The 18,508-nt window shown below is 42.7% G+C and overlaps 1 protein-coding gene across 1 annotated transcript; it reads left to right on the forward strand.

Moving 5' to 3' along the window:
• The first annotated feature begins 861 nt into the window (after nucleotides 1-861).
• LOC127327692 (ABC transporter G family member 48-like) lies at nucleotides 862-11,380 on the forward strand. Its single transcript, XM_071824991.1, has 19 exons — nucleotides 862-1,270; nucleotides 5,131-5,213; nucleotides 5,501-5,585; nucleotides 5,684-5,974; nucleotides 6,051-6,141; nucleotides 6,254-7,154; nucleotides 7,259-7,419; nucleotides 7,532-7,635; nucleotides 7,758-7,923; nucleotides 8,015-8,104; nucleotides 8,231-8,346; nucleotides 8,481-8,813; nucleotides 8,926-9,216; nucleotides 9,326-9,409; nucleotides 9,719-9,852; nucleotides 10,011-10,238; nucleotides 10,335-10,506; nucleotides 10,600-10,854; nucleotides 10,934-11,380. The coding sequence occupies exons 1-19, from the start codon at nucleotides 980-982 to the stop codon at nucleotides 11,201-11,203; spliced, it is 4,146 nt and encodes a 1,381-aa protein (XP_071681092.1). The 5' UTR covers nucleotides 862-979; the 3' UTR covers nucleotides 11,204-11,380.
• Nucleotides 11,381-18,508: the final 7,128 nt, after the last annotated feature.

Below are 18,508 nucleotides of genomic sequence, written 5' to 3' on the forward strand. Positions count from 1 at the left end.
GACTAAAATCATGGCATAGTTTATTCGAATGACCCCATATTATGCATATATGTGCATCTTGGGATTTCAAGCAATGTTGATGTTGGGGTTTTTAATTTTTTTGCACAGAAAACCTATTTTTTATTTTTTAAGTGTAAAAAATGGTTTTTTTGTGAAGCACCTAACAAAAAAAATTCAAAATTGGTCCATCCAAATTTTCAAGACTACTAGACCATATTGTGTGTACAAATCACTATATGGTTGCATCTGAAAAAAAAGTCTACGTACCTCTCACCAAAAAAACAAATAGTGGTGGATTCACTTGAAAGGGGAGCAAATTTGAACTACATGTGCTTGATAGTCTGCTCATGATTTTTTTCGAAGAAACGTTTTTTAGGTTTCAACTATCTCTTGATACTTGTTGGTGCATTAACGTATTCCTTCTGCTTAAGTGGCTGAGGGAGGGGGAGGGAACACGAAAGCAGACCTCATGCAACGCCACTGTGTGTGCATACTTCATCATCCATCTAGAAAGAAATAGTATCATAATGTGTGCAAGCAGCCAGGCATCCGGCCGGCAGGAGTCTTAATACATATTTGAATATAGTATACAGGATAATGAGGAGATCGATCGTGATTGGATTTCCCGGGCACCTATGATCATGGACAGGATCATTATCCATGTTCATTCTGAGCTGCTGCTTGTCCTCCTGCACTATATATACTCCTCCCAACAACACTAGCTAAGGAGCAGAGCAAGTTAGCCATGGACCCACCCGCGGGCTTAGGCATGCCGGGCGCGGCTCTGTCACGCAGCCGCCGGAGCAGCCGGAGCTGGGGCAGCAACCTCTCCAGCTCCATCCGGAACCAAACCATCGGCCTGCAGCCTGACACCGATGACCCGTTCCGCCGCGGCTCCGCCTCCTCCTCCCGCCGCCACGACGAGGACGAGGAGAACCTCCGCTGGGCCGCCCTGGAGAAGCTCCCCACCTACGACCGCATGCGGCGGGCCATCCCCCTGGCCAACCACGACCTGGGCGCCGGTGGTAGCAACGGGCTGGTGGAGATCGAGCTCCTGGCGAGCGGGGACGGCGGCCGCGCGCTGCTGGAGCGGGTCCTCCAGGATGACAGCGAGCGGTTTCTGCGGAGTTTGAGGGACCGGTTGGATCGGGTGGGCATCGAGCTGCCGAGTATTGAGGTCAGGTACGAGGGGCTCAGCGTTGAGGTGGACGCGTTCGTGGGGAGTAGCGCCTTGCCCACGCTCTGGAATGTTACCGCCAATTTTCTCCGGGTACGTTGCCACCTCCATGCGTGCTCTGCAAGCTCATGCTCTGCTCTTGGAAAAGGCCAGTATATGCTCTCTACGAGTTCACGCTCACATATACGCATATATATTCACTCCTATAAATACACGCATGCACACCCTACCCTTGTGAGCACCTTTGAAAGACAGCGTCCAAGAAACTTCATCGACGGGTCTTGATATTGACGAAGTCACCACATGCACCTCGCTGTCGGTGGAAACGTCGCGTTCCACTGAAAAGTATTCCACCTTTAGTTAGACACCAAAGTGTTAAACCTGAGGTTTAAACTCTGGTGGGCTAGGGTGCCACCGCCCTCCTAACCATCCAACCATAGGTTGTTTCTCATAAAAAAAACAACTTATCATGTGATGTGCGTAAATAAGACAAATTTCAGTACTAAAAATAATGCTTTTCACAAGATAAATTTCCCTTTTTAATTGACTATAAAAAATATTAGTTTTTCGTGAAACTTGACGAACGCACATATATTATAGAGATGTACATGTAGAATTTTTTGTCAAAAATTTTAAACACTTCAAAATATAATATTTTGGTAGAGGAGCATACACATCCGGGAGCCAATTTGAATTTCTTTACTATGAATGCTCGGTTTTATGCCCTCCTATTTTATAATTCCATGCCTGCTCCGCTTCATCCTTCTAATTTCCCCTTCTTCTCGCACACCATCTTTTTAGTTTTTTTATTACACTGTTATTGTGGTGAAAGATGCAACAGTCCAGTTGCTTATATGGATTTTACGTTTAAGATGTATTTAAAAATGAACAAATTCGATAACAAGTACCCCCTCTGCGCAGTTTTATAAGATGTTTAAGCTATTTTATTATAGCTTCATTCACCTTTATTTATATTTAGTTTATTTTTAGCGTGTAGGTTCACTTCTTTTGTTTTGTATCTAGTTGAGGGAGTAGTTAACTTTTTTTTAGAGCAACCACGTATTTTATTAATAAAAAGAACATGAACAAATAAACGTGAAAACAAAGTAGATATTGTCCTGTAAAGTTTGCAGATAGATCCCTCGAGGATATAAAAAACACAATCATCACTAGGGTTTCCTGCACTCGCCGAACCTAGTGACCGGCGCCAACTTCCAACACCGCCTAGACACACGTTGGAAGAGAAGTTGAGCCTCCACCATTGCCAGGCCCAAAGAGCACCATCACAATTGAAGTTTTGTGAGCTGAATGAATAGACTTGTTACAAGCAGCGAGGCACATGTCGTTGTTGAACGTCGACCGGGGGACATCACTGTGTTGTCTTACGACCAAGATCTACCGTATCCCATCAGCAAAGTCGGGGAATAATGATAGGTCCACCACCTACGGACCAACATCCTCGCTCTAGATCATCCACCTCGCACCGGTCCCCAACACCGTCGTGGATAACGACGAACACCGACGGCACGCCGAGATACCGATCTCGCCAATCTGAAGAATGGGGAGAAGGCCAAGTTGTCGATCTAAAGGACCGACAAGCACACAACGCCATCAGCTCCGAGACGTCGTCGTGAAGGCTGAAGTCGACGTGGGAGTAGAATTACTGCAGATTTATTTCCCCGGCTGTCCCACCACCCCAACGACACACCACAACATACAAATCTTAACCCTAAAACTAAACTAGAATGGAGGAAGGATGCCCCCTCCCTCCAGCCGCCATAGCGACAAGCGGAGGGAGAGAGGATCATCACACATGCCGATGGAGATCTGGGGAGGGAGATATCGCCTCTATCTCGTGAGACAAAGGAGCACGCACATAGTCACATGAGATTATTATTCATGTGGTATATTGAATGACATTTACCACTTTCAACTCAACGAATGTTTATAACTTTGTTAATTGGAAGTTTATATTCATTCGACCGATCGGCTTAGTCAGGTCCTACACCGTTTATGGGCCTTCCATCCATTCTTGCTTTCTTAGCTAGCTAGCTAGCTTAATTTAGCTATGCTTCTTTTTCACTATTGAAAACATATTACGTTTGAGGTACATATTACACTAGCTTGTCTTGGTATGTCTAGCTGAATCTAGCTCCCCCACGTCTCGCCAAAGATGATGTATACTTTCATTAAATTTGTAAGAATTGCCTATAAATTTTGTAGTGAAAGAACACTAGAGATGTTCTAATGTTACCTAGCGTTTGCCACAAATTTGTGATTTTTTTAGTAATCGTCTACATTTTTAAATAGTTGGTGATTTTTATTGAAACAACATATGTAGCAAATTTGTCACTGCTTAACGGATTTTTCACAGCCACAATTTTGTTTGTTGTGATATATGTGGATTTTTGTTGTATTTGTTGCCAATTTTTGATGTAAACCAACATCTAGCAAAACAGTTGTGTTTAACAACATTTTTATAACATTATTTTTTAAATTTTTGTAGTGAAGATTCTGTTTTAATAGTATTTTTTTTGGTAAACGGTATGAGAGATTTTGTTGCAGCACTTGGTATGACTCGAATCTGGAGTAGGATGGTATTTTTGTTTTAAATATTGAGAAGCTCGGATCTAAAAGGATATGCTATTTTGGCTTAATTGGTAAAAGTAAGGACGGGTTTTCAAAAAGTGGAGGGGGGAATACAAAATTCACGTTGCTGTCTGAACGGCAGATAACTGATTTATGGCTGCCATATTAAAATACCTAGAGTTTTCCTTGTTGATTTTAACTATTTCTGAAACGGTCAGAGCTAGCTGGGAACTAGGTGCGTGCTTAGTCAAGTCTTACACCGTTCGATTGCATCATAATTCGTGTATATGAGTTACAATTTGAGTTACAACTGAGTTTTATTTAGTTACAAATAGACTTGCAATTGTAAAAAAAAATCAGTTACAAATAGAGATGCAACTAAGAAAATACTCTGTACCGTTAGATTTGCTGCTAGCATGAGTTGCAACATGAGCTTATTATTCAGGAGTAGCACTTTCCTTTTTCATCTCACGTGTACTTTACCCGGTCACCTTATTATTCAGGACTAGCACTCGTTTTTCTTTCCTTTTCTTTCCATGACGGGGACACCAAAGCAGCTCTGCTTCCTCTTCCTCCTCCCAACCTACCCCACACTGCTCCTCTTCCTCCTCCCAACCTCCACCGAGATCAACGCATACCACAGCATGCGCGACTCCTTCCCATCACCGGCCGGTCAGTGGAGGAGAATTTCCTAGGGGATGAAGCTGTCAACGACCATGTTTTGGTCTGCTCAGGGTCCTCCCCGGCGGTGGCGGTGGCAGCCACAGGCCGTGACATCGGTCCATCAGTTCACGAGAGAAGAGCATGTCTGGATCACACATCAGTTCGCCCACTCCAAGCAACGTGAGATGATTCCACCTCGGAGGTGTTCGACGAAATGCCTCTTAAGATACAAAAGCGTGTGCTTGCGTCTGCAAGGCTTGCTTCACACGTGAGATGATTCCACCGAAACGCAGAGGCGCTCGGTGGAGGAAGACTTCCTACGGAGTTGAGCAAGTTTTGGGCGACGTCTGAAGAGGGGGGAGCGGGGATACAAATCGGCCCTCGACACCAGAGCAGGTCAGCTTTATTTCCTGCGTCAAACGGCATGATGGCGCCTTGCCTTGGACGTGTTGGATGAAACGTGTTGAAGAGGCCAGGCCAAACAAACAGCATAAGCGCCAGCCCAAACATAGCAGAGGCGCTTCTCACTTTGATCACCAACGAGTACCGTACGGCCTCTTGTTTACTTGTTCCTACTATTGATTATGCACACTTTTTATGTGATGTACCCATCTGCATTACTTGTGGGTATATAAGTATAATGGGGGTTGCGCTGAATATTACAAGTTGCTAACATAGTGCCTCTCATGACCGCAATGCAGAGTCTTATTGGGCGGCTTGCCTCCTCCAACAAGAAAACCATCAACATACTCCGGAACGTCAACGGCATCCTCAAACCTTCCAGGTAACCATCACCTTCTTCCTCTTCCAGCTACTGTTTCTTTCATACTATTATTCTGCCGCTAGTAGCAGCAGCTGTATAGCAGGTATCTCTCTCACATGCCTCTCATGCATCATCAACCAGTATCAATTTGTTCCAAGTGTTTTTACATAGGCCAGGGGTTCCCCAAAACCTTTTTCCAGTATCTAAACATTCAAGCAAGACAATTAACTCGCTGCTTTTGTTATCAATTTTTTATAAATGTATAAAAACCTGGAAAAGTAAATATTTGACGTGCATGTTATTTCCAGGATGACTCTTCTTCTTGGACCTCCTTCTTCAGGAAAGAGCACGCTTATGAGAGCGCTTAGTGGCAAGCTTGATAAAAGCCTCAAGGTTTTATCTCTCCTGTTTTTTATGCTTATTATTCTTTTTTCCTTCTTTTCTTTATGGCCGCATGCATAAAAATGATCACTGTCTCTTTCATGTCGCAGGTATCTGGCAACATTACGTATTGTGGCCACATGTTCTCGGAGTTCTACCCCGAGAGGACCAGCGCGTACGTCAGCCAGTACGACCTGCACAATGCAGAGATGACAGTGAGAGAGACATTGGATTTTTCCAGGCGCTGCTTGGGCATTGGTTCCAGATACAACATGCTCACAGAGCTCGCTAAGAGGGAGCGCAACGCGGGCATAATGCCGGACCCTGAGATCGACGCATACATGAAAGCTACCGCGGTGCAGGGGCATGAGAGGAATATTGTAACAGATCTTACTCTCAAGGTGAGATTTTGACTGTTCTATTCATTGCACATAAATATGTAACAAAACAAGAGTCTAACAAAATCATCACTTTCAGGTCCTTGGGCTTGATATTTGTGCTGATACCTTGATCGGTGATGATATGATCAGAGGGATTTCTGGTGGGCAAAAGAAACGTGTCACAACTGGTATGCACACACATGACAGAACTATATAAAATAAACTTGACCTCTCAATTCATTGTGGAAAAACGAATTTGTTTTTGTTATGCTTATATGTTTTTTTTACGTTTTATGCCAGGGGAAATGTTAACAGGACCCGCAAGGGCTTTGTTCATGGATGAAATCTCCACTGGTTTGGATAGCTCTAGCACGTTTCAGATTGTAAAGTACGTGAAGCAATTGGTCCATGTGATGAATGAGACCGTGATGATCTCCCTCCTACAGCCACCACCTGAGACCTACAACTTGTTTGATGATATTATTCTGCTATCAGATGGATACATAGTGTACCATGGGCCACGTGAGAACATCTTGGAATTCTTTGAAGCTTCTGGTTTTCGGTGCCCTGCCAGGAAAGGAGTCGCTGACTTCCTTCAAGAGGTCACTTCCAAAAAAGACCAAGAACAATACTGGTACCGTGAACAGGAACAATATCGTCATGTGTCAGTCCCGGAGTTTGCTGATTTTTTTAAGTCATTCCATGTAGGCCAGCAAATGCTCAAGGACATGCAAATCCCTTTCGAAAAGTCCAAAACCCATCCTGCCGCATTGACCACCAAGAAGTATGGCCTATCCAGCAAGGAGACACTCAAGGCAGTGATGTCCAGAGAGGTGTTGTTGATGAAGCGCAACTCGTTCATCTACATCTTCAAAGTCTCCCAGTTGATCATCCTTGGGCTCATGGCCATGACTGTGTTCCTTCGAATAAAGATGCCCAGTGGGCAGATTTCTGACGGTACCAAATTCTTTGGAGCCCTGACTTTCAACTTAATCACCATCTTGTTCAACGGGTTTGCTGAGCTACAGCTAACCATAAAAATGCTTCCTACATTCTACAAACAAAGGGATTTCTTGTTCTTCCCTGCATGGACCTGGGGACTGGCAAACATCATCTTAAAAATTCCTGTTTCGCTTATGGAGGCTGGGGTATGGGTCACCCTCACATACTACGTGATGGGCTTTGCGCCTGCTGCAGGAAGGTAAGCGTCCGGGTATAATCCTTGTGTCCACTACTCCACTTAGCCATTTGCATTTTAATATTTCAAATTGATAACTCCAGTATTAATATACCTGCTCATTATAGGTTCTTTCGTCAGCTTTTAGCTTTCTTCGCTACTCACCAAATGGCAATGGCTTTGTTCCGATTTCTGGGTGCTGTTTTGAAATCAATGGTTGTGGCCAATACTTTCGGGTTGTTTGTGATCCTTGTTATTTTTATATTTGGAGGATTTCTTATCCCTAGAGGTAAGCATTCTATCATGAAATAATCATTTATATCTAACTAGCTAGGCACGATAAATCGGTTATCTGCACCTAATTTGCTAACCTTCTCCCTCCCTAAATTTAATATGGACAGGTGACGTCAGACCATGGTGGATATGGGCTTACTGGTCATCTCCTCTGTTGTACAGTCAAAATGCAATATCTGTCAATGAATTCCTTGCCAGTAGGTGGGCCACTGTAAGTTTTTCTAAGGACAGTGTATTTTCGTGTTTTAGTTTCTGTGAACTCAGACACCATTATATCCTAGTGTTGTAAAGTTGACAATGTCTCCTAATGTAAGTCTTTCAATGTCATTACAGCCAAACACCGACACTTCTATTGATGCACCAACAGTAGGCAAGGCTCTTCTTAAATCGAAAGGACTTTTTACTACTGATGGGGGCTTCTGGCTCTCCATAGGAGCCATTATAGCATTCACAATCTTGTTCAACATCTTATACATTTTGGCCCTTACGTACTTGAGTCGTGAGTACCATTATTTTCTTTTTGCTGACACTATCCTCTGATGGCATAAAGAGCGAGGTATTTACACTACATATAATATTTTCTCTTCCAGCAAGTGGCACCTCAAACACACTAGTTTCAGACAAAGAGAATGATTCAGAAGCCAATGTATCATCTACTATGGCATCTTCAATACCCATGGGTTAGATCTTCTTTAAGTATCTATGTTAGACTATTGCAGCATTCATAATATTCTTAAGTTCATGTCATATTTATCAAGCTGATTGACGCCTTAATAAGAATAATTAGCCACTGTTTGCACTTAAAGTTTCTGTAGGTACTAACGGATCCACAAATAGGCCAACTCAGTCAGGATTTGTCTTGCCTTTCCAGCCTCTTTCACTTTCTTTCAACCATGTAAACTATTATGTGGACATGCCTCCGGTAAGCCTACCTACTTTCCTCCTCGCATATATTGTGTCAGGTCATAAGCTTTTCACTTGTATGATAAACTTATGTGCAGAAGTGGTATTTTTTATTTTAGGTCTAGCGATAAGATTTTTTATCTTGTGTTTCAGGAAATGAAGGAGCAAGGATTTGCGGAAAGTCGTCTCCAGTTGCTCACTGATATCAGTGGTGCTTTCAGGCCAGGTGTTTTGACAGCATTAGTTGGCATGAGTGGAGCTGGAAAGACCACTCTAATGGATGTCCTGGCAGGAAGGAAAACTAGTGGGTCTATTGAAGGAAGTATCACCCTCTCTGGTTACCCTAAAAAACAAGAAACTTTTGCCCGCATTAGTGGCTATTGTGAACAGAATGATATCCATTCACCAAATGTTAGTGTATATGAGTCCATTCTGTACTCAGCCTGGCTGCGTCTTTCATCAGATGTCGATGACAAAACCAGAAAGGTATTTATTCAAGCCATCTTCAGACTCTAATAAAGATAGAATGTTATATATATATTTGAAGGTTCAAGTTGTAATTGTTTCTGATTAAAGAAATAAATCTCCACCCACACAGATGTTTGTGGAGGAAGTCATGACCCTTGTAGAGCTTGATGTGTTGCGTAATGCTATGGTTGGTCTCCCTGGAGTTGACGGGTTATCGACTGAACAAAGGAAGAGATTGACAATTGCTGTGGAGCTGGTATCAAATCCTTCAATCATATTCATGGATGAGCCAACTTCTGGTCTTGATGCTAGGGCAGCAGCGATTGTCATGAGGACGGTGCGAAATACAGTCAACACTGGGCGTACTGTGGTTTGCACAATCCATCAACCCAGCATCGATATATTCGAGTCTTTTGATGAAGTACTCTCCTCTCTATTTCTATTTGTCTCTCTTTATCTCGATATATTATTTTTTTATAACTACTTTAGATTTAGAAATGTGAATAACTCACAACTCGTTCCTTTTGTAGCTTCTACTTTTGAAAAGAGGGGGGCAGGTTATTTATGCTGGCGATCTTGGTCGCCACTCTCATAAGCTGGTTGAATATTTTGAGGTGAGTTAACTTTGCTTACGTGTTTCGATTTGGGGGTAGCCAGGATTTCACTTATTCTGAGTTGAACATGCTTACAAAATATTATCATTGGGCTAGAAAATCCATTAAAGTTCAAACATGTCTTGAACTTACGTGTTTCGATTTGGGGGTAGCCAGGATTTCACTTATTCTGAGTTGAACATGCTTACAAAATATTATCATTGGGCTAGAAAATCCATTAAAGTTCAAACATGTCTTGAACTCGTTGCACGTGTAGCAAAAGTAAAATAAAGATAAAAACTAACTGATGGGTCTGACATTGCATTGCAGGAAATTCCAGGTATTGAAAAGATCACAGAAGGATATAATCCTGCAACATGGATGTTGGAAGTTAGCTCCCCTCTAGCCGAGGCTCGTTTGGAAGTAAATTTTGCTGAAATTTATGCTAATTCCGATCTTTATAGGTGAGTAACTCAGTCACTGAAAGTAAGTCTTTGACATTTCTAAGCAGCTGCTATTATTTCTATTAAACAAATACATATTGTTCTGAAACAAGTGCAAAAATGCAATTGTTTTCACTTATACTCTCTACTCTAAGTTCATGTTTGTTAAATTTGACCAGGAAAAACCAAGAGCTTATTAAGGAATTAAGCATTGCCCCGCCAGGCTATGAGGATCTCTCATTTCGTACAAAATATTCTCAGAACTTCTACAACCAGTATGTTGCAAACTTCTGGAAGCAATACAACTCTTACTGGAAGAATCCACCCCACAACGCAATGCGCTATCTTATGACTTTGTTGTATGGTCTTGTATTTGGCACGGTGTACTGGCAAAAAGGAACAAAACTGTATGATCCCATTTTCTTGCTATAGTTGATAGCAGTGTTGTTCAAAGATGATACATTAGCTCTTATGGAGGCACTAATATTTTTGTGTGTCTGCAGTGATTCACAGCAAGATTTGTTCAATCTACTTGGAGCCACTTATGCTGCTCTCTTCTTTCTTGGGGCCGCTAATTGCTTCACGGTTCAACCTGTTGTGGCAATTGAGCGAACTGTTTTCTACCGTGAAAATGCGGCGGGCATGTATTCTCCATTATCCTATGCATTAGCTCAGGTAAACATTTTGCTTGTGTAGTTTTAATGCGGCGGTTTGCTAATCATTTTGGATGTGGGAAAATCCATTCTCACCATTGTGTGATTTGTGCAGACAAGTGTGGAGATCATCTACAACATCGTTCAGGGGTGTCTATACACACTCGTCATCTATCCGATGATTGGATATGATTGGAAAGCTGACAAGTTCTTCTACTTCCTGTTCTTCATTATATCAAGCTTCAACTACTTCACATTTTTTGGCATGATGTTGGTGGCAATTACCCCATCCGCGATGCTCGCAAGCATACTAGTATCCTTTGCGTTACCTCTTTGGAACCTGTTTGCCGGATTCCTTGTCGTCAGGACGGTAAACAAATTAAGCTCAGATTAACCATGTTGCATGTCCAAATTCATCGATTAACGATTGATGTGATGGATTGTTGTAGATGATACCAATCTGGTGGAGGTGGTACTACTGGCTCAACCCGGTGTCCTGGACCATCTATGGCGTCGTCGCATCACAGTTTGGCGAGAACGCGGGTACTCTTAAGGTGCCCGGTGGGGAACCGGTTTTGGTGAAGCAATTTCTGGACGACAATCTGGGAATACGGCACGATTTCCTCGGCTACATTGTGCTAGGCCACTTTGCCTACGTTGTTGCCTTCTTCTTCGTGTTCGGCTATTCCATCAAGGTCTTGAACTTCCAGAAACGTTAGGCAGTGTGTTGCTACAAAGCAATCTAGTGCCTGCATGCGAAGCAGTCTAGTGAACGTGTGTATATTACGAGTAGTAGGACGCAGAGAAATTCCTCTGCTACTATTTGTGTAAATGATATTTACGAGAGATACACCTTGTTTACAACTTGTATAATATGGAGAAGTCTATTTTTGTTATTGCCAGAATCTCAGTTTGTGTTTTACTACCTCCATTGTAATATCTCAGGATTCAAGACAATTGCGGGGTAGAATTAGAAAAGGGTTGTGCATTGCATGGCAAAACTAGGAAAAATTTCGCGCTTAATTGCATAAAACCTAAGAGGGAACAAGTTTCTCTCTCGACACCAGCTAGGGTTAGGGTTTCGAGAATGCGACAAACTTGGGCATGAACTCTTTTGAATTAGGTTTTGAGAAGAAAGGGGAACAATTGCATCTCTTATATTAAGTTGCATGATTGAATTGAAGCAAGTTTGAGTTGAAATTCAAACTCAAACAACACTAAGTCAAATTATAATTCAAATAATTACTATTTCAAATAAGAATATTATAAATGATAATATAAATAAGAAATGAATATAAATTCATCACAAATAGCTCATTAGAGAAATTTGAGCTTTATTGATCATCACACATAAATACATTGTCAATTACAATATTCAAATGGATTAAATATTACATAACACATTTCAGGAATTAAAAATGAAAAAGAAGAAAATTACAAGGAATAAGAACTTGCTAAACTACACTAAATGTTCATCTTGAACTTCTTGATCAACATGAGTTTGAGAGATCCTTGATCATCTTTTGATCCTTGCAAACACCATAAGCAAACAAAAATGAAAATTAAGCCAAGTGGCAAAGCCTCTTGGCAGGTTAGCAAGAAAATTTGAAATTGGGAAGGATAACACCAAACAGGTCGAGCTGATCTTCACACACAAGTACCAACCATGAGCAGTGTAAGTAGCTCACAAGGTGAGGTGCATGTGCACCAGCACACACAACCAGAGAGGAGTCACCAAGCCAAACTGTCTGGTTGTCGACCAAGGATGTGACCAGAGAGGGGTATATAACCTTTTCAGTCACCAAACCCTAGATGCTCATCGACACAAGCTTCTCAGGGTAAGGACAACAAGAACAGATAGAACAGGAAGAACACCAAGTAGCCAAAGCTACCCAGTATCAGTTCCACCAAGAACTGCTTGCTGTTGAGCAAGGAAATGGTGGAGTAACACCAGCACCAACAAGCCAGGAGGAGCAGGGCAAGGACAAGCACATCACAGAAGCAAAACCTTTACATCAGCAAAACCTAGGAGCTGGAGTGAGGTATACACATCATCATGAACAAACCAGATGGTTTTGTTCATAAATTGCACAGTCATGTACACACAGGCACACAAAGGGTGGAGTAACCCTGTTTTGATCATGATTTGGTCATAGACCAAGTGTGTAACCTGTTAGAAATGGCAAAGACCAGGGATCAATCAAAGCTTATGATCATGGTTATGCCAACCAGACAAGTGGTAGCATCTTCCAAATGGAAATAGGAAGGAAAACTATCCCAGATACTTACCCAAATATACCCAGACTACACTAGCCCTTTTAAAACCACCAGATATGCAGAAATATATGTTTTCTGCAAGTATTTTTCAACATAAAAAGCTACTGGCAGCAAGTATTTATCCATTCACGGTAAGCCACCAGAGGTGGGAGCTACCAAAATAGCAGTGAATTACTGCTAAGGCCAACTCAACCACACAATCATCAAACCACTAAGCCATGCACACTTATCATCACCCAGATGGGTTCAAAGAAGAGCTAGGGTCCCCAACAATAGTTGGCATCCCTCTAGCTCAAGTAATTTCAGCAAAAGAATCATTACTGCATAAGCAGTTCATCCTAAATCATTAACAGAACATGATAAAGCTTCACAGATAATTGAATCAAGCAACAACAAGTATACATGGATGCTATACAAGCATCACACACATAACTGAATCCACCAGTAAGCTTTTACAAGCTTGAGCACACACCAGCACATGGTGAGGAGCTCTCCAACCCAACAGTATACAAGATATCAAGTAACAAGCATAATTATAGCAGCCAGTAAGTAATTGTCAAGCAACTGGTGATCACATGATCAACCAGAGCATGCAAACACAAGCCACAACATCAGTAACTCATCAAAGTCACTGAACAGCTATATAACAATTAACCATTGCTTCACAAAGCATCATAATATCAACTTATAATTGTATCCAGAAGCACATCATCAAGGAGTTGATGAACTTGTGCAACAGGCCAACCAAGCATGCCTAGGAATAGCCAAAGCATCACTACCACCACACCTGCATATGATTGGCACTTGCAAATTGCAAGAACTGCTTGCAATAGTAGCCAATTGAGGCCATTAGAGATTATACAGAGAGGCTAGAGCAATGGCAGCAAGTAGAGCTTTCTCAACTTACAGCAGCAACAGCAGTAAGCCAAAAGGACAATCCTAGTGACAGTAATGAAGGAGTAGAGCAAATACAGCAGCTAGAGCAGGTCAAGCCAGCAACAATCAACCTATAGCATAGCAGCAGCCAGTATCAAGGCACTAGGGCCGGCACAGCAGCAACAGCAAGCATGGCACACAAGCAGTAGAGCATGGCCAGCACCTCAACGAGGAGGGTATGGCCGGCGACTAGAACAAGGAGATGAGGAGGAGGAGGAGGAAGAGGAGCAGAGAGGGGGCGTACCTGGAGCAGAGGCACCACGACGTCATCGTGGCGGCACAGCGGCACTACCTGGCCACGACAACGCACGCCTGATGTCTACTTCCCCCTCCTTTTCCTGTAGACAGTGTTGGGCCTCCAAGAGCAGAGGTTTGTAGAACAGCAGCAAGTTTTCCCTTAAGTGGATCACCCAAGGTTTATCGAACTCAGGGAGGAAGAGGTCAAAGATATCCCTCTCATGCAACCCTGCAACCACAAAGCAAGAAGTCTCTTGTGTCCCCAACAAACCTAATAGGTGCACTAGTTCGGCGAAGAGATAGTGAAATACAGGTGGTATGAATATATATGAGCAGTAGCAACGGTGCCAGAAAATAGCTTGCTGGCGTGTAGTTGATGGTGGTAGTATTGCAGCAATAGTAACACAGTGAAACAGTAAACAAGCAGTAGTAACGCAGCAGTATTTAGGAACAAGGCCTAGGGATTAGACTTTCACTAGTGGACACTCTCAACATTGATCACATAACAGAATAGATAAATGCATACTCTACACTTTTGTTGGATGATGAACGCATTGCGTAGGATTACACGAACCCTCAATGCCGGAGTTAACAAGCTCCACAATTTGTTCATATTTAAGTAACCTTATAGTGTAAGATAGATCAACAGATTAAACCAAGTACTAGCATAGCATGCACACTGTCACCTTCATGCATATGTAGGAGGAATAGATCACATCAATATTATCATAGCAATAGTTAACTTCGCAATCTACAAGAGATCATGATCATAGCATAAACCAAGTACTAACACGGTGCACACACTGTCACCTTTACACACGTGCAGGAGGAATAGGACTACTTTAATAACTTTGCTAGAGTAGCACATAGATAGTAGTGATACAAAACTCATATAAATCTCAATCATGTAAAGCAGCTCATGAGATTATTGTATTGAGGTACATGGAAGAGAGATGAACCACATAGCTACCGGTACAGCCCCGAGCCTCGATGGAGAACTACTCCCTCCTCATGGGAGCAGCAGCGGTGATGAAGATGGCGGTGGAGATGGCAGCGGTGTCGATGGAGAAGCCTTCCGGGGGCACTTCCCCGCTCCGGCAGCGTGCCGGAACAGAGAGTCCTGTCCCCCAGATCTTGGCTTCGCGATGGTGGCGGCTCTGGAAGGTTTCTGTGGGTTTCGTCGAACGTATCAGGGTTTTCGATCCAGGGGCTTTATATAGGCGAAGAGGCGGCGCCAGAGGGTCGAAGGGCTGGCCAAACCATAGGGGGGCGCGGGCCCCCCCCTAGGCCGCGCCAGGGCATGGTGTGGTGGGCCTGTGCCCCCCCTCTGGTCCCTCTCGTGTGTTCTGGATGCTTCCGGGAAAAATAGGAACCTGGGCGTTGATTTCGTCCGATTCCGAGAATATTTCGTTACTAGGATTTCTGAAACCAAAAACAGCAGAAAACAGGAACTGGCACTTCGGCATCTTGTTAATAGGTTAGTTCCAGAAAATGCACGAATATGACATAAAGTGTGCATAAAACATGTAGATAACATCAATAATGTGGCATGGAACATAAGAAATTATCGATACGTCGGAGACGTATCAACGCCGCGGCCAAGCCAGGCGTCGCCGAGCACAGGTGCTTCAGCACCACCACGGCGATGCACACGGCATCACTGCATCGCCAGGAACGCCGACGAACGACGAACCGCCGCAGACACCGCGCAACCCTAGTTGCAGTAGGGTTGGGGGCGAGCGGAGGAGGCCACCAATCCCAGATCGATGCGGACCATCTGGTGCGTGTAGGATAACGTTGCATAGAAAACAAAAAATTTCCTATCGCGAACACGCAATCCAAGCCAAGATGCAATCTAGAAGACGGTAGCAACGAGGGGATGATCAAGACTAACCCTTGAAGAGATTCCAAAGCCTATAAGAGTAGGCTCTTATTGCTGCGGTAGACGATCACTTGCCGCTTGCAAAAGCGCGTAGAAGATCTTGATCACGATCGGTTCTGGCGCCACGAACGGGCAGCACCTCCGTACTCGGTCACACGTTCGGTTGTTGATGAAGACGATGTCCACCTCCCCGTTCCAGCGGGCAGCGGAAGTAGTAGCTCCTCTTGAATCTGACAGCACGACGGCATGGTGTCGGTGGCGGTGGAGAAATCCGGCGGAGCTTCGCTTAAGCGTGCGGGATATGGTGGAGGAGAGAGAGACCGCTAGGGTTTGGGGAGAGGGGCGCCGGCTAGGGCACCCTTGAGGGGTGCGGCCATGGTGGTGGCTTGAGTGGCCGGCCAGCCCCTCTCTCCCCCTCTTTATATAGGTGGAAGCCCCAAGGCTTAGGTCAAAGAGTCCGAATAAGACCCCAACCAAAACCTTCCAAGTGTCCAAACCTAGGGGGAGTGGGACTCCCCCCTTTCCTTGGTGGGGTGGCCGGCCACCATGGTGGGGAGTCCACTTGGGACTCCTCCTCCCTTAGGTTGGCCGGCCAAGGTGGGTGGAGTCCCTTTGGGACTCCACCTTCCATCCTTATTTCTTCCGGACTTTTCTAGAACCTTCTAGAACCTTCCGTAGAACCTTCCGGATCATTTTAATTCACATAAAATGACTTCCCATATATGAATCTTATTCTCCGGACCATTCCGGAACTCCTCGTGATGTAGGGATCTCATCCGGGACTCCGAACAAATATTCGAAATCCATTCCATATTCAAGTACTACCATTTCAACATCAAACTTTAAGTTTTTCACCCTACGGTTAGTGAACTATTCGGACATGCTTGAGTACTAACTCTGACCAATAACCAATAGCGGGATCTGGAGATCCATAATGGCTCCCACATATTCAACGATGACTTTAGTGATCGAATGAACCATTCACATACTATACCAATTCCCTTTGTCTCGTGATATTTTACTTGTCCGAGGTTTGATCTTCGGTATCACTCTATACCTTGTTCAACCTCGTTTCTGACAAGTACTCTTTACTAAATACCGTGGTATGTGGTCTCTTATGAACTCATTCATATGCTTGCAAGACATTAGACGACATTCCACCGAGAGGGCCCAGAGTATATCTATCCGTCATCGGGATGGACAAATCCCACTGTTGATCCATATGCCTCAACTCATACTTTCCGGATACTTAATCCCACCTTTATAACCACCCATTTACGCAGTGGCGTTTGGTGTAATCAAAGTACCTTTCCGGTATAAGTGATTTACATGATCTCATGGTCATAAGGACTAGGTAACTATGTATTGAAAGCTTATAGCAAATAACTTAATGACGAGATCTTATGCTACGCTTAATTGGGTGTGTCCATTACATCATTCATACAATGATATAACCTTGTTATTAATAACATCCAATGTTCATGATTATGAAACTAATCATCCATTAATCAACAAGCTAGTTAAAGAGGCATACTAGGGACTTCTTTGTTTGTCTATATATCACACATGTACTAATGTTTCGGTTAATACAATTATAGCATGATATATAAACATTTATCATAAACATAAAGATATAAATAATAACCACTTTATTATTGCCTCTAGGGCATATCTCCTTCAGTCTCCCACTTGCACTAGAGTCAATAATCTAGTTTACATTTGTAAAGATATAACACCTTGGCCTTTTGGTGCTTTATCATGTATTGCTCACGGGAGAGGTTTTTAGTCAACGGATCTGACACGCTCAGAAACGTATGTATTTTGTAATTCATTTGCGTCTCAACGCATCACTCATTTCCAAATGAGTCGGCATTTAAATATGTTTGGTCTTCTGGTGGAACCTTAATTCCGCGGTCTGAAATATGTCACTAATATTGTCACACACAATATAGCTTCAAAGTTCTGACTCTGTCGGAACTACACCAAGTTCTCAAAGAATCTCTTGACTTAACATCCTTTGTCATTGTCAAAACAATGACATACTCTGCCTTCTTTTGTAGAATCCATCACAATATTTAGAACTCTTCTAAATCTAGCATAGACAACTTCTAGCTCATTGTGCTACCTTTTAAACAACACTTAGTCTAATTTGAGATTGAAATTATATTTTATATGTGACAAAAACAATATTGGTGTAACACCTTACAGCGATTTGTTTGTCATTTCTTCATACAAAAATATATATATATCCTTAGTTCTTCTAAAGTACTCAAGGATATTCTTACTGTCGTCCAATGATCATCATATGAATCATTCTGGTAAATGCTCATAACACTTTATAACACATGATATCTGATTGTGTACATATTATTCGTGATCTATAATCACTCATGTGTTTTTACTCTTTGAGTGTCAGATACACTCAAGTCTTGTTAAAACTTTACATGACAAGAACATCTTCTTAATATTTTTATATTGAACTATTTCAATATCCATTCTATGTACTTTGACTTAAACTTATTTTTGTGTTTCAATCTATCTTCATAGATCTTGACACTAAATTTGTTTCAGTCATTATCTTTTCATTGAAGTTAATTTCTCAATGAAACCTTTTATAATCAAGTATATAATTACATCATTTATAACCAACTATATGTATCTACATAAAGTATTATAAATATGTCTCAGCGCT

The sequence above is a fragment of the Lolium perenne genome, chromosome 1 (assembly GCF_019359855.2).
Source record: "Lolium perenne isolate Kyuss_39 chromosome 1, Kyuss_2.0, whole genome shotgun sequence".
Lineage (NCBI taxonomy): Eukaryota > Viridiplantae > Streptophyta > Magnoliopsida > Poales > Poaceae > Lolium > Lolium perenne.

Excerpts from the sequence above, each read along its gene's own strand:
- LOC127327692 (XM_071824991.1), top strand. The coding sequence starts at position 980 with ATGCGGCGGGCCATCCCCCTGGCCAACCACGACCTGGGCGCCGGTGGT. Across the intron at positions 5,586-5,683 it reads AGCTTGATAAAAGCCTCAAG|GTATCTGGCAACATTACGTA; the intron begins GTTTTATCTCTC and ends TTCATGTCGCAG. Across the intron at positions 5,975-6,050 it reads TAACAGATCTTACTCTCAAG|GTCCTTGGGCTTGATATTTG; the intron begins GTGAGATTTTGA and ends CATCACTTTCAG.